Source organism: Pinus tabuliformis, chromosome X (genome assembly GCF_031772625.1).
Source record: "Pinus tabuliformis cultivar Carrire ecotype Pingquan chromosome X, CPIR1, whole genome shotgun sequence".
NCBI classification, from domain to species: Eukaryota; Viridiplantae; Streptophyta; class Pinopsida; order Pinales; family Pinaceae; genus Pinus; species Pinus tabuliformis.
The window spans coordinates 1,273,403,291-1,273,421,463 of record NC_142308.1 but is presented as its reverse complement, the minus strand read 5'-3'; the positions used below and the strand labels follow the sequence as shown (position 1 = coordinate 1,273,421,463).

Here is an 18,173-nt window from a genome sequence, read left to right as displayed (position 1 = left end):
TTCTAACTTGAATTTCTCCAACTAATTAATCCATAATGAATTAATTATTTATTTTTCAAGCAGCTGGTGAGACTAAATTCGAATTTTAATTCAAGGACAAATTAAAATTGGAATATACTGGATTCTATTTTTATCATTTCTTGTTGCTATTTTAATAGTAGACCCCATTGTCTTTCTTTATAATGTGCTTGCTTAGCTCTTCATTATTCCTATGAAATTTGGAAAAAAATTCTTTTGATTCCTTTAATTCAATTCGTATTTTATGTATCTCCTCCATTTTGGTATCCTTGATACATTTATTTGAGGAGACTTTTTCAAAAACAAATCCTATGGATTTGAGTCTAATATCTTTATCAAGGCTCAAACACCACTCCCAAGCTTCACCATAAAAATAATCACTTGCATCAAAAGGAGCCTTACAATTTTCGTTCATCCTTCTCACCCATTACATGGGATTTATTATGTCTAAAACTCATGTACATGAATGTTAGGTATTCCCATTGATTCTTAATTAAGGTATAACCCAAACCCTCAACCTAGAACATTAATATATTATCAATAATGATCTCAAATAGTTGCAATATTTTCTAGTATATTCTCTGATGCATTCTCTTTATAATGGCTTTTGAATCACCTCAATTGGACATCCCAAAAGTTATGATAAATTTAATGAACATAACCTTTAAGGCCTTGAATTGGATATTATATTATTATAATATTATTGTATTGACTTGGATATTGTATTATTATAATATGTCTTCTCTAGAATGTCATATGTATTACCAAAATTTGACATGCGAAGTGAAAGTTATGGTAGCTTTCCAACTTTTACCAACATGGAAAACCACAAGGGAGTGGTTCGTCATACTAGCATACTATTTGATTGACTATGATATGAATATTCTTATTTTTTTTTGTCTTCTCCTATTCAAAAAAAGATAAATAAATAAATATTCTCTAACAATGCTCCACACTACCCTACATTTGACATACCTTCCTAAAAAATGCTCATTACTAAGTTAGATATGCTTAATAGCTATGCATATTGGAATGGAAAATTTTAGGGGCTAATGTTCGCCCAATGGGCTAATTTTCCATGATTTTTCCACAAAAAAGATTCGCCAATTTCCAATCTTTATAAAAGATGAATCACCCAAATTTTAGAATATAAAATATTTTACCTTAAAAGTCGCCAACATTATATAGAGACTATATATAAAATCATTATAAATTTCAATAATTTTATAAATATATCAATAAACATTTTATAGTTTGCATATTAGAAATTACAGAGATTCACCAATGTTTTTAAACTTCAAGAAATTTTTCCATCGTTAAAATTTTCCTTGCATATTGGATTTGTTTCTATGGTATAAATACTTATCCATAATCTTAATACTTATAAATTAGTGGAAATTGGCTTCCCCTGATTAGACAGAAAAATCCCTCAGACCTTTAGAAGCTTAGTTCCAAAAAATAAATAAAATAAAATAATAATAATAATAATTAAATATATGTAATAATAAATAAAATTAATATTAATAAGATTAATTAATTTATTAATTAATCAAACAAAATATAATTAATTAATTTGTTAATTAATTATATTAATTAATTAATTAATTAATTATATAAATTAATTAATTAATTTATTATTTTATTATATGAATTAATTTATTAAGTAATTATATTAGGTAATAAATTGATTTATTATATTAATTAATATAATTGATTAATTAATTAATTGATTAATTGAATTAATTTATTAATTAATTATATCAATAAAAATAAAAATTAATTAAAATAATTAGATCTCAGATTATTAGGTTTAAAAGTGTTAATGGAATAATAAAATTAATTAAAAACAATAAAACTATAATTAATGGAATAAAATAAAATAGATTATATAAACTTATCTCATTAATTTCATTAGTTATAAAGGATTAATGATTAAATTAACAATTAATCAAAACAAATGATTAAAATAATTAAAATTAGAATTACTAATAAACAAAAGTAATAAAAATAAAAATAAAATAAAATGAATAAATAAAAAAATAAAAATAAAAATTCATAGGTCGGCTTATATATATAAAAAATTTCTAGGTTTTGTATTTATACTCTGGTCGGAAGATTCTTCTCTCATAATAATCATTCATATTCTATCAAGAATTTGGTCCTGAGGATGGACCCCCTTTGAGGTTCGAAATGTCGACTTAAGAAACATAACACTATGGACAATCCGGATCATGCTACTCCAAAAAACTACCACAGAAGCTTAAAGTCTAACACAATATATACACTCTAATATAACATGATCCTCACTTTAAAAAAAATAACCACAAGAAATAATACTTCCTATTAACATAATAATCAATAAAATATTTAATGGACAAAATATTTATTTCATTTCAACTTAAGTTAATCAATTCAATTCATTCTAATAACTCAACTCAAAATTAAATTTAACATTTCTGCTCCATATCCATATTCAAAAAACAAGAAAATGAATTTTAAAATTTAAATCACTTACCCTAAATTATCTATTAACCCACTCCCTTTTTTATTCATATACCATTAAAAATAAAAATTAAAAACTTAAAACAATGTAGCCAAAAGAATGAATATATCACAAGTTGCAATTTAAATGCCTCTTGTCTCAGCGTGCACATGAACAAAATACAAACCCTATAATTTCCTAACCTGTGAGGATGGTGGACAACACTAGACCCCATGATGTGATATACCAAGACATCAAAAGAGAGCTCAAAATATGTACTCAATATCTTTATGAGAAGGTTGGACTTTTAGTTATAGCGTGACAAGATATAATTATTTATATATATTTGATATATATAGTATACAATCGGATTTAAAATTTATATTTTTCTAAAAAATTTACAAATTTAAGTTAAAAAAAAAGTCATAGCATACCTACTAATAACTATTCAAAAATCAGGTACAACGTAGCCAAAAGATTAAATATATCACAGCTTGCAACATAAATGCATTTGGGTCAGTAGGCCCACAAATAAAAACAGAAACCCTGTAATTGTGTAACCACTGATGGTGGTGGATAGGGATGGAATTTGACACTTAATTTGTTTGTTATGGGGTAATTTATTGGTTAAATATAGTTTAAAATTTTATAAGGTTATTAAAAATTTTATTTGATATTAAAAAAAGTTGGGAAAGTGTGAAAAACGTCACAAATGGATAATTTATTCATCATAGGTAATTTATTTATTAAATAGAGTTTAAAATTTTATAAAACAGTTAAAATTTTTATTTCATATTAAAAAACAAATCAAGAAAATATGAAAACCTTAACAGGCGACTCTGTTTTGAAATTCCAACCTTAATAATAAACAACATTTAACCACATGAACGATGTATTTATTTATATATTTTTAATATAATCTGAATGAGTTAAAATTATGTGGTTTTTAAGGTAAATTAATAAATATATTTTTAATATAATTTGAATGAGTTAAAATTATGTGGTTTTTAAGGTTACAAATTTAAATGAGTTAGAATATATATGAGAGATAATTTTAATAATTTTAATTTTAAATTAGTTAGAATATATATGAGATTATTTTAGTAATTTTAATTTTTAATGGAAAAATGATTTGTTAATTATCGCTTATGAGTAAGAATTAAGTGAAGTTTGATTAAGTTTAAATATTCTGAAATAATTATTTTTTTATATTTTTAATTTTTTATTTAAAAAAAATTAAAAGAAAAAACAAACATATATATATAAAATGATATTTAAAAAAAATAAATAAAAAATACTCCATTATTCCAATTAGATTATAAAATTATATATAAATTTCAATCACAAACCTGTTTCAAATTACAAAAATTCATAATTAATATTATTTCAGTCACAAACGAAATCACAAAAACTTAAATTAATTTAAATATAATATTATGTATACTTAAATTTACGAGGGATGAAATGAAAAAATTAGAATATTTTTAGAATGGGTATTAAGGCGGTGTTAATTTTTTTATTCATAATATTAAGGTATATTATAATAGTTATATAGTAAATATGGATAGACATTAATCTCTGATAAATTTAATTTTAAATTTTAAAAAATTTTAAAAATCAATTTAATTATAATTTTATTATTATTTATAAAAATAATTAATATAAGGTAAACATATATACAATTAAAAAATATGGAACATGATTCTTAATTACTGAAATTTACTTTAATATCATGGTTTATCAATATCACATATTCAAAAAATCATAAGTCATTTATGTGATATTTCTTAATGTGACATTTTTTTTAAATTAATCAATTTAATTAAAAGGAAAAAAACATAACTACTTTGAAGATAAATTTCAACCTTTGATTTATGTATATTGCTATAAATATTTTAGAATGTTCTTTAAAGGTTAAATCTCTACCATCCACCTAATAATGTTGATAATTAAATTGCCCATAGGGCATATAATAGACTGCGATGGAGTGCATTGTTAAGGCACTCCATGATGGGAAAGTCATGGGTTCCAAACTCTGTGGGAAAAATTCCATCCATTTTAAGAGTTGGTGTGGCCCATGTGAGTATGATCCCCAATGATTTTGACAACTTAGATGCCTAATATATATATATATATATATATATATATATATATATTCTAAAATAGCACAACTATAACATAATTACATTTTCATTTTATTGCACCTAGACATGCTTTCTAGCCGAGTATGGTAGAGATGTTGTAATATCCGGTTAAACATTTTGAGGGGGTTAAATTACATAAAAATAAAATAAAATACATAAAATTAATAATGATGTTTATACTTAATTATAACTAACAATTAATATAGTCTAGATCTATCTTAACTCTAAATCTACCAAGTGTCGAGAGAGATCAAATTTCTTGAAATGTAAACTCTTTTAGAGTGAAAAGAGATTTGATCCCTCTAAACACTTGGTAAATCTAGAATTAAAATGAACCAACTCATATTATTTTTTCTTTCTCCTTATTATCAATATAATTTCAAAATAAAATATTAGTTTAACCCACATTAATTTAACACATTAATGATATTTATTATTGGATTTTCATATTTTCCTTATTATTGGCAATTATATCATATGATAGTGGTTTATTATCTACACTTTGATAAGTTCTAAGGTTGTATGTTTTTCAAAAAAATATATTGAAAAAATAGATGATTGTATAGAAAAATAATAATGCTTTCTATGAATTATAATTAATATAAATAAAAGTTATTTATTAAAAAATGTTTTTAAAATAATTTTTAGGATGTAGATCTTAGTAATAAAATGTATTATTAAGATAAAAAAAATTTATAAAGGAAGAGAGAGCGCGATCGAATGGCGATGGTTAGGGTTTGCTCGAGCAGAGTTTCTGGTGCCGCCGCTTCGGCTCCCAAGCCTGCTTCAGGGGTCGAAGTCGATCGAAGGTTTGGGGCGACGGGGAACATTGCTGGTAGGCTGTCATTACTGCAAGAGCCTTCAGAGAAATGGCTTGCCTTCTGCAGAAAATCGCATCAAACACACCCAGATTTGCGCGGCTATGCATCTGTGGGGTTCAAAAGGAATCATGCGATCCTGGATCAGGAAGGAAACTCAAGTTTTCAGCGAGACCGGGAGGCGAGGGCATCAACGGAGCCTCACCTTTTTAAGTGGATATACGAGGAGGCTTGCCTCTTGCGGAAGATCGAGGCCCTAAACGGCGCTCTTGAACAAAGAAGCTGCCGTGCCGTATGGTTTTTAGAGGCCAGGCATCGCCAAAACCAGAACGCATGGAGAAACGGTAGGGGAGGGCTGCATGATGCAGATCCGATCCCTCCTACAACGCAGGGGCCCAAACATCGTAGTTCCGGCTTGGATCTACACGATCTAGCCTATATCCGAGCACAGTTTGCTTCCAGGCAGCAGATCGAGGGCACCAATCATAGATCGAGCAGAGTTCCAGCAGATCCAGACAAGTTCAAGGAAAAACAAACAAAAACAGAGTCAAATCTGGAGGTTTGCTTACAGCCAGAGCAGGTAACAACTTCTTGGTTTCAGGTTCTGATTAAACCCCCTCAGGGAAAAACTCGTTTAGTATGGGTCCATGTAGGAAGCACCTCCTTGCTGCTGAAACAACAGATTTGGGCAGAAATGGGATACCCAGTTCAGATCCAACATCTGGTCAGTGGCAGGCAGTCTCTCCAGGATCTTAGGTCGATGGATAGTTATGAGATTGGGCCAGGATCAATCATTACTCTAAACCTTAGATTGAGAGGTGGGGCTCTGCCTCAGGGACAGCCAAGCTCCTTAGGGGGAGACAAAGGAAAAAAATCTGCTCCCCAGCACCAACCCAAGGGAGGTTTATCCTACAAAAACATTCTTCAGGGCAGCAGAGACACAGGGTCCTCTTCAGATCAAGGTGGAAACATACCCAGGCCATACATTGTAGATCAGTCAGAGCAAACCCCAGCCTTAAACTTAGATTCTTCAGGGCTTGACGATTTCGTTAAGTCCTATGAAACTCAAGCTCTAATTTGCCGCTTCAACAGCTTTTGGCCTAAACCTTTGGATCTTTTCCATTGGATTTTCACCAGCTGGACCATGGAATGTGAGATTCATCTGTGTTCAAAGGGGTTTTTTATAGTAAAATTTACATCCAAGGAAGTCAGAGATACAGTCATCAGCACAGGGCCATGGTTTTGGGGAACATCGGGGCTGTTTATGACCCCATGGTTTCCAGATTTCGATCCAAACAAAATGACTGTAACCAAAATGCCGGTCTGGGTCAGACTATACAATCTTCCTCTGCACTTTTGGAATGAACAAGTCTTGGAAGGCATTGGAAACAGTATAGGGAAATATATCAAAACAGACCTGGAAAGGATTGATGAAAGGATCTATACCTTCGCACGTATCTGTGTGGAAGTAGACTTAAGTAAAGGGCTGCCGGACAATATAAGGCTGATCTACAAACAACAAAACTGGATGCAAGTACTAGATTATGAAAACACCGCTTTCAGATGCAGGCTCTGTAGGCAGATAGGACACTTGCAAAGCTCATGTCCAGAAGCCAAGAAAGTAAACAGTAAAAAGAAGCAGAAAGGAAAGCAGAAGAAAGGATGGAAATTTTCACCCCCAGATTCAGAGGAAGAAGAATCAAAAGCAGAGGTGGAAGAGACCCCTGCAGAGAAGACTGAGGTATTTCAAGAAATGGAGAATCAGAAGGAAACCACACCGAACAACAAGACAGAGATGACAAGAGTGGATCCAAGCATGGGAGGCATCAAACGACATCACCACTCGGATACTTCTGACTCAGACAAAGAAACTGGCCCACAGAATACAGAAACACAGCTAGTCATTGCTTCGATCGAGCCCACTCAAGGAGAGTGGCGTAAGGTCGAAAAGAAAAAGGGGAGAAAAACTTGAAGCGTGAGTCTTACTCACAGCCGGAATGCGTTTTTCTGCCTCTTTCTTTCTCTCTTCTCTCTTCTCTTTCTCTATGCACGTTAGTCTTCTAACGATACGGGGGGTGCGAAAGCACTCGAGCCTTTGTGGCAGATTACAGATTGTTTCAGAGCATATGCTAGTGTAACTTTTCATTATCTCTTTAATAAAAGTTACTGTTTTTTCCTTTGGAAAAAAAAAAAAAAATAAAAATTTAAACTCTAATTTATGTATATCCATAATAGAAACAAATATAGTTACTAGGTAACAATGGAAATCTAAATTATACTTTGTAGGAATCCATATGACTACAACTTCTTCGAATTAAAGAATATAAAAATATTTTTAATATAAAATTAATATGGTATAAATTTCAATATCATATTGACCCATGATATACTCATTACTTGTGAAGTGTTAGATATTCTTATATTAAGTATATATCATTTTAAAGATAACAGTAAACTCTTCATTTTTCACTTAAAGTTTGTATACATTGAATAACCAACATCTCCAGCGTACACGTGATGTGCTCCACACGTTTAAATATGGGTATCCAAAGATTTCAATCAACTAACGCGTGTTTTGTTTTGATGTTAAGTCTATGTTACAATGTTGAACTCATGTCAAACATCCGAAATGCGAGAGATATGTAATGAAGGGTAGTTGTCACATGATAATTGCAATGTCACAAATACTAGCATGCAATATTATAGGTTACATGTCAACACTTTAATATAACATCGAATCGATGTTGAATCACTAATGTGTATGGTGTGCCACGTCACAAAATGTTAATGTATAATGTGTCACATTGACAAGTGTCAATGTATCATTTGTCACATGGTACATTACATATCAGCCTTTTGTAACATAACACTTATTACATGGTAGCCCATTATTTCCTCAAATACATCAATTATATGATGATTGCTTAAGCTTCTAACATAAATGTGATGTATACATATAAATTAATGGATTATTATTTATTTTTTTTATTTTTATTTGTTTGGTTGATAAAATCAAAATTTCAACAAGTGTTTATTAATAAGTATATTTTAGTTTATATAAAAATTTACTTAATTTTTAGAGTAAACATAGTAGAATGTTTCACTAATTTTTAAGGGATTATTTTTATATCAAGATCATGACCATGTTATTGAGTTGATACTTGGGTTGTTTCTCCTAACATTTAACCTTATAAGTAGATCTATTAGCAAAAAAGGGACATTGAACACCATGCCTATGAATTGTTAAAGGTACGACAAGTCATTAGCAAGGATATATCTTCATTATACCAATCATTTTACTCAATAAGGAGTATAGTTTGTGGTAATTATACATATATTGTAGAAAATATAACAAAACTAACTTCAAGGACAATGTCAATATACGATGATTTAATATTTGTTCAATGGAATTATAATACTTGTATTCTCTAGGTGGTTGGTTTGCAAGTTTATATGCTACATAATTAGTATAAGACAAAGGATGCTTAGCAAGATAGAATTTTATACTCATCAAGTTCGTTATGAGTTTATGACCATGTGCTTTTGGTTGGCAAATGCCCCCTCAACATTCCATAAACCCGTGTAAAATATTTAAATCAATTTCTTAGGAAGATTTCCATCTTCTTTGATGACATCATCATCTATAATGAGAAGTGGGACAATAATCCCCAATATGTCATGAAAGTGTTGTGCGTCTTAGAGGTAATTAGCTATTTAAATTAGATAAAAACAAGATATCATTCAATGAAAGATATTTGATTCAAAAGAAACCATTGAAAAATTATTTGTAGTAAAAAAATTTGATTGACTACATGGTGCACCTTTTAATACATTTATTATTCCAAAAAGTGATTTTTTTTAGAAGGGAAGTATTTGTAGATTTTGTGGAACACGTACCACATAAATTTGCAATATAGCCCCGATTCTCAGGGCAACCAATAGATCCCATGCTATTGGACCATTAATGCTTACCCCCATCTTATGCCTATAGCATGGGATTCATGGCTTGCCATCGTATGCAGCACCATACCCCGCCCCCATGGCATCCTTCGGCAGTAAATGCAATGCTGCGAATGGATCTGATGTATAGATCCGACCGAGATTTCCGGCTTACCCCAATAGATTTGCGGCTGGCATTTACGACCGGATCGGCTCGTATCTACCAATTTATAATTTTCGGAACCTGAAGCTGCAATCTGACAAGGGTCGTAACAGGGTCCCACTATACACGGGAAAATACACCAATATACCGTACCAACCCATCGCACGAAACCAGTGATGTGCAGATGCCGTAACCATGGCATGAAATGGCTATGGTCATACATAAAAGGGCGTACTATAAGGCATTAAAATCCATATAGCATGGGATTTATGGCTTGCCCGATTCTCAGTGTGCTTCAACGGTTCCCAAAGTTAAGTACATCAGTTAAGTGGGATGTACTTTTGGAAGATATTATGGAGAAAAATATGAAAAAATAAGGAAAGAAGTTGGAAGTTGGATAGCCTAAAAGGTAATTATAATATAATATTAATTAAAAAATGATGTTATTCTTGACGTAACTAATTAAATAACATTAACATGTGCATGGAAACTTTGATAAGCCTAAAGACATATTGAAATCCACCATGGCTAGATTGGAGAAGGTTGGATAACATAAAACATTCCTTGGATGATACATCAAGGTGAAAGGTAGATATGTAAGTACTCAAATTTAAAATAGTTCATTACTGAAATGTTCAACTATTATTTAAATCAAAGTGAAAACACATAAACACACAAACCATTCAAAGTATCCAAACACATATGTACAAACCATTTAAGGAAAGCAACACAAAGCCAAAATAAAGAAGAGAATGATATGGTTATGCTAAACAAAGAAAGCATAATGTGAAATTTGAATTTTATCTCAAACATATACATAATAATGATAATTTAAAAATGTGACATTGTTGTCCTCCACTGGGATCAGCTTAGATCCATCTAACATTGGATCCATCATGTGTCAGAGGGATCAAATCTCTAGAAGTGCAAACTTTCTTTTTGGTACATAGAACTTTATGATGATGATGATGAGACCAACTTTGGTCTATTGGACCTAAAGAAACAAATTATCTAGTTTGATTTAATATTTTATCCCTATGCTCAAAAAGCTTGGAAAGAAGCCTTCCGAGGTCACTGTAATTTTGACAACGTAAAAAGCTAGGAAGGTCAGTGTTGCAACAATGATTTAGAAACTGAGATATTATGTGGTTGTACACGGGCACTCTAAGAGAAAGTGATTTTCATCCTCGATGTTCGTATTCTCAGAGAGATGTTCCTATTCTCTTGAGGAAAATTTCATTCTCTCGAGTTCTACATACCAATTTTTTTTTTACATCCAGAGAAATTTGATTGATCTCGGGCATAAAAAAATCCAATATTAAATAGATCTAAGTAGATCTAAACTAGTTATTACCAAAATTATTTTGTATGAATTATTATCCCCAAACTTATTTTCCATTCTGATTAGCCACAAAATTGGCAGGCCCGTGTTGTTCTACATCTATCATTATTCCCAAGTTACTTTCCATTCTGATTTGCCTCATAATTGACCAGATTAACAAAAAAGGTACGCAATGCGATGGTGAAGCATTAAGCAATTTCCTTCTGAAAAAAAGAAGCATTAACCAATTTCGTCTCAAACACTGAACCAAATCAACTCTTTTATTAGATTTTCATATATCAAATCCATACAGTTATTCCACTGAACCAAATCAACTCTTTTATTAGATTTTCCTATATCAAATCCATATTCATATATCATATCCATACAGTTCTTCCAGCCTCAGGGAATTCAAAATATTAAAACAGCAATAAACTTTTGATTACCTAGGGGTGATTTAAGAGACAGAATTAAAGAGAACAGAGCATTTAACAACTCAAGGCAGGGATAAAGTTACAGGGCGCCGGAAAACCTCGCCGGTCAGTCGGTGTAAATATGTACTCCGATGATAATAGTGAACAGCGAGAAGAGAGCGAAGAATATAAGAGTGTGCATCGCAATCGATCTGCCGCTAGTCTCGACATTGCAGAATTCTACGGCCCGACAGTTGCCGGGGATCTGAAGAAAGAGCCCCGGCGACAGCAAGACGAACAAAATAACCCCCACCAAGACCGGTCCCCAGTCCGCCATTGTTGTCAAATTGTGAGCTTTCTTCCACCAGAAAACCAAAAGATAAACACACAGAGACGCGCAGAGATGGAATCCCTGGAAGCACAAATGTGAGCACAGGCGGGTGGATCAAAAGAGGGAGAAGAAATAGGAAGCTGGACGGATACCCGGAGGTTGCGTGTTCGAAACTCTGGAAATATGTGTCGTATTTAAGAACTAGATGTACTCACTTAGTTATGGATCTTGGCATTCACAGCTAAGCAAAGTGATGATTTGAAGATGATGGGTTTGTCTGTTCTACCAGCCGGCCTTGGACGCCTACTAACATGATGGGATTGCATCCATACCTTTTTCTTAGACCTACTCCCAATAACCTTTGCTTTTTCAATTTTTAAAGTGAATTTGAAGGGACTTTTAAATCAGGTAAGAATTTTGTTAAAAAGTTATCATTTCATCATCATAAAACTTTATTTATATAACTTTATTTGTATGGATATAAAATTGTCGAAAAATATATATTTTTTTAAAATTTTAATTGAGTTTAGATATTTATTTTATAGTTTAATATGATGTATAAAGATGTTTGTCCATCATCAAAATTGAGATTTTGTTTATCTCCAGCGAAAAAAAATCTAAAAAAAAACAAATTAAATAATTATACAAAACAACGAATTAAATAACTATACAAAATATTTAAATAATATCAAAATTTTTTGACTCATATTAAATTTGTATTTAAAATAAATCTACACTGATTTATTATTTCAAAAATTTTAAATACAAAATCTATCATTTTAGAGAATCTTATCCAAAACATGGCCACTTTGTTTCCGATCATGTCAGCTCCAAGGAGAACTCTTATCACTTCAACTCCTACCCCAAATTTTTTGAGAGGTGCACAATGTTTCCAACTTTAAACATTATAGAGATATCTCATTATACATATGTACAAATTACGGAAAATATAACTGGGGATGAATTATATAGTTTCTATGAGCATCATGGAAACAAGGGCAAACCATAAAAAACTTTTCAAGGTGAAACATTAGTTGTAAGTTTTTATTGCGCTATTTTATGCAAGTTTTTGTAATCAGTATTATAATGACATCTCATATAAGGTTGTATAAAGTATCAAAATATATGTGGCAAAGATCGAAATATAGTTGGTATGTTATTGTGGAAATAAGAATAAATTATGAAAAGTTTTTTGATTTTTTTTTTGGTTGTTATACGATAAATCATGAAAAGTTTTTTGTTTTTTTTAAATGTTGGTTGTGATAATATTTCTAAACATTTATGGTTTTTGTTTTTTTAAATACTTCTTGTGATAATTTTTCTATATTTTATTGTTCCATTTTTATAGTTTAAGAAGTTTTATTATGAAAAACTTTTCATTATGGTTTCACTTTTGTTGTCACACAAAAGAAATATTTTCATTTTTTAACTATTTCCATTATGATTTCATTTTATATATATATATATAGTACTATCTTTATAGTTGTAAGTGGTTTTTAATTGTGTTATTATGATTTCATTAAATTTTTAATGGATTTATTTTTTATTTTATTTTTAAGCAATTTCTATTTTTCTATTTTTATTATCATGATGGCATAATATTTTATCATTCCATCTCTATGTTTCGTTGTTATAAAAAAACAGGTACACCATTTTTTCATAAATTCACTCTTGTTGAATTTTCATATAATAATTCAATAAACATAGGGAAGATGTCACTACATATAGCATAGTAAAATTACTAAATGGAGTGATAAACTTGGTCAATTTGTTAGAAGAAAAGTTGAAGAGTACAAATGAATAGAAATTTGTTGAATACATGACAAATGTACGTGAACAAGTGAAGCAATTGTGGTAATAGAATAGTCAAAGTATAAGAAAAAGGTTGGTAAGAAGAGAAGGGTGAAGGTATCACATAAGAGATTTAACATTGCATTTGAGAAATTTGAGGTTCTCATGAAGAATGTAATATAAGTTGAAGTTAAAGAAGGTTGGGCCCTGCAAAGCCCTAATGAATTTTTTTTATAATACTTATAAGTATATGAGATGAAGAAGATGTAGGGTGGATTATTGATTAGAGACATCAAAATTTAGAGAAGGAAAGAGAAAAAGTAGTAAAAATGTTCGAAAATTGGACTACTACAAGATTAAAGAGGAAAGAGTACAAAGAGTACTCAATGTAATAGAAGGAACATGGGTCTAAATATGCCATTGAAAAAATATTTGGTGTCCATCATGCAAACATGATGGTCACATTTCAATTACTAAAGGGGTTTGGCGTAGTGTAACATACCCAACCCACTAAGTAGCATTAAGGAAGTGGGCGAATTTGGAAATTTTATTCTTAAGCACATTTCTAAGGTTACTTCTAGGCTAAAAGTGCAATATGTTTATCGAGATCTTTCTAATGATTGTACTCTTACCCAATTCTAAATTCTAAGCACAAAGTTTTAACCCTTTTAAACTTCCATCAAGAGCTTATCTCTCTTGCCACATCATCATCCATACAAGTGACTGACATGTCACTTACATGGAACTCGTATGGTACCATGTCATGCCCTATATAAACGCCCCTTAGGCTTTATGTTTGCAAAGAAATTTTTGTCTTTGATGGCTTATTAATCTTTAGAAAAGCTCTCAAAGCCATTATATTGCACCCTCTTCAAACTTTTCATCATATTTAAACCTTTTTCATTTATGTCATATCACATCAGGGAAGTTTTCCTCCCCTGTAACATGCTATCTCCTCACAATGTTGTCTCAATAGAAACTTCTATTATATGTGAAGGATCACAAGGAAGAAATTTTCCTTGCAATAAATTGCTCCTATGGAAATTTTATTCCATGTATCATGCTATTCTTTCCTTATTTCTTTTTCCTCCCTTTGCTGCTTTCCTTCCTTTCTTACCTTTCTTCCATATCCTTTGTATCTTCTTTTTCTCTTTTATCTTTTATTTGTCTCATTTCCTCCCTCGCCTTTCCCTTTCTCCTTGCCTTACATTCCTTTATTGCAACCCCAAAATTTGTTATGGCTTGTGACATTTCATGTTGATGAAAAAATTTGGGTGTGGCATGTCACACCAAACTTAAGTTCAATGTGATATGTGGCACCTTGGCATAACTTCACCTCCACAACAAATATGAACCTTGTCCTCATATTTATCTTCCATGTCACATCCTCATAAGTTTGGCCACTCCAATGGGTCAAATCACTCCTTTTTCTCTTTTTGAAATGACAATGACCTTCACCTTAAACATTATCTTGTTGATTAAATCTTTGGGTTGTAACATATCACACCCAAATTTTTTAGTGGTGTGATGCATGATGCCTACAATTTATTTTAATATACAAACATTTATCATGTCTACAATATTTTTCCTTTTGCAGCATGCCTATCGAGACTCTAAGCCCTTTCAACTTGTGGCAAGTTTAGACTTGACACCCCTTGTGTCACATGGCAATAAATATTTTCTAGTTTGTATATCATACCACAAAAATTTTCAATGTGACATGAACCATGCAAAGATTTTTCCTTGCATGGTTTGCTATAATTTTGATCTAAAAATCTATGTTAACCCTCAAACTTCAAGTCATGTAGCACATACTCTATTTTTATGTGATATGGGCTATATCACATGAAAATAAATTCATCTAATATGGGTTGTATTGCATGAAAACAAAATTCATGTAGTATGCCCAATTTCTTGAGTTTGGAGCTTAAAACTTACCCAATTTTTGCTAAGTCAGAACACCTTCTTGAAGCCATTTTGTGACTTCCACAAGTCCTCAAAGGGTCTCCAAGCCTTAAATTTTCTTATCACTCAAGCTTAGGAGGAAGGTACTAGGATAATACAGAAGAGGTTTGTACTCAATATGAATGGATTTTTCAAAGGATTCATATATTTTAAGCATATATGCATGTGAGATGGCACACATAGAGGTATAAGAATATTTTTATGCTAGGGTGTCATTCCCTTTCTTTATTATTATTATTATTATTATCCAATTTTAAGGTCATGGCCAAGCCAGACACCATATTGGTGTATAAGAACCCCTTTTTTGTGGGACAAGGGGCCCACCTCCACACAATGATTTGACTGTTAAGTATACGAAAGTTGTAACACCCTCCTTCCACATCTACCCAAGTAACCGGCCAACTGGGGTAAACATGTGACGAGAGGATACTATGATTGGATCTGACTTCCTAGGTGACCTTAAGGAAATGGAATCAACAGAAAAACATCATACAAACCTTCCACATAAGCTATAGGAACCCTAAGAACCATCTCAACATTTCTGGTAACCAACCCCTGGGTGCCACTAAGATTTTAGACCACTTGAACTCTGGACGCTCCCATGCTATGGGTTTGATAGTGTCTAGGAGGCTCTGGGTGCTCTCATGACAAGGCCTACTAGCGTCTAGGGACTATTTTGCTCAGTGTTGTGCTAGTGTCCCCTGGATTTGAGTCAATTTTTCAGGCCCAGAGCCCATGTCACTGCCCAGAATTGAATGACACCTTCAGAACATAAAGATAACAAGGAAACGATGATGCAAATGCAAATACTTGAATAAGCCCTTGACTGAACCCCTACAAGCCATGACAAGAATTTCATAAAAAATATCACAAATATGTAATCTACATGTGTAAACAAAAGATCTAAGCCTAAGGGTCTCATACTCATCTGAGAATCGCTAAGAAGTATTGATGCCTCAACACATTAGCTATAGTTTCATCCATTAGGTCATAGATACATTGTCCATTCATTTACAAGTAAAAACAATTTGAGATCCATACATAGCTACTGTCATAAAACATATACATAACAAACATAACAACAACAAAAATACCAAGTAAATCACAACCATATGATCCACATATACACCAATATAATACTCATAGAAATATAAGGAGAAATAACCTCATATTGATGATGTAAAATCCAAACCCAGGATGGGAGTACCACGTTCCACCCAATCGTAGAATGGTTGAGCCAAATATCTCTTCAGCCATTCTTCCTCGTGCCATATTCCAAGCATGAATTTGGGATCTCGTAGAACACATCAATCCAAAACCATCATGTGCTTCCAAAGGCCAACCACCTCAACCCATCAAACAATGATTCCACCTCAAGGCCAGACATCACAAAACCATCATCAGATTGGTCTCTACCCAAGCCTTCTAGGGCTCTAGATTGTTTGTTCCAACCAAGGCTTCTAGGACTAGTAACTCAACCCATAACTTATCCGAGCTTCCAGAGCATTTGTCCAACCAGGGATTCCAAGACTAGTAACTCAACCAACCAAGGGCTTCAAGAGCATTTGTCCAACCAAGGCTTCCAGGACTAGTAACTCAACCCAAGTTGTTACAAGGCTTCTAGAGCATTTTTCCAACCAGGGCTTCCAGGAACTAGTAACTCAACCAAGCTAAAGGAAATATGAGAACCAACTAGGAAAATAAAATGAATCCACAACACCATGGCTATCTAGGAAATGGCAAGGCTAGGAAAATCCAGTTTCAATCCAGGCAATCCTCCATGTCAGTGACAGATCATGACCAATAAACGACATGCATATGCCATGCATTCCAAAACTAGTGAGGAAAACATACATGATTCAACAAGTAAACTTTATTGTGGTGTGTGTGTGTGTGTGTGTAAAGTGAGACTTGCAAGGAAAAAATAATATATCTTAGGTTTAAATTTGATAATAAGTTGTCCACTATTAGACCATGAAGGCCATACTCGCTCCAAAGTCAACTTTGCAAGCATTCATTAATTACATGCTAAAAATACAAGATTTCATTAACATCATAAAATCACATGTCTTGTTGGAAATTCGTAAACTACAAGCATTAAATAAAGAATGGTCCACTTTACTCCATGTATGGAGACATTTCAAGAGGCTAGAATTTTCTTTAGTAATAAAGCTTCTCCTTTTTATCTCATTATCTTACTTGCACTTATATGCATATAATTCAACATTAGGGAGATTTTGAGGTCTAAAATGGGCCTCCTAAGGAAAATAATAAAATAATAGTTAAGATAATAAAATAAGAGATGATTTTTAAAAGAAAAGAAAGAAAACTACTACTCTTAATTGTATTTCAATTTTATCTTCTTACAGGTTTACTCAAACGCAAGTGTAGGAACTCATTGGGTGCACAATTAAATTGTACGTCCAATGCGTATCCATTATGTATACTTTTGACCCAAAAAACTAAAAATACATGTAAATAAAAGCATGTTTATTTGAATAAAAATAGTCTTCATGTATTTTCAATTTATTTTCAAAATCATGTAGAGTGGATACTTGTAATTCTACTTCCAACAGGGGCCTACACTTAACATTTGAGTAAACATGTAAGGCCATAAGTTGAAAAATTAAAAATTAAAAATAGTTTTTATTTTTCTTTTCCCTACAAAAATATTTACCCCTAGGAATGACATCATCATCTTATATTTTATTGGTTATTTAAAAGTTGATTTTCTTAGTACATTTTTTGTTTTGAGGCTTATTTTTTACCTCAAATTTCCCCTAATAAA

At 31.7% G+C, this 18,173-nt stretch overlaps 1 protein-coding gene across 1 annotated transcript; it reads right to left on the bottom strand.

Moving 5' to 3' along the window:
• Positions 1 to 11,148: 11,148 nt before the first annotated feature.
• LOC149144633 (uncharacterized) lies at positions 11,149 to 11,922 on the bottom strand. The gene has a single exon (XM_089446696.1). It carries the CDS (start codon positions 11,633 to 11,635, stop codon positions 11,426 to 11,428), a length of 210 nt encoding a protein of 69 aa, XP_089302822.1. The 5' UTR covers positions 11,636 to 11,922; the 3' UTR covers positions 11,149 to 11,425.
• Positions 11,923 to 18,173: the final 6,251 nt, after the last annotated feature.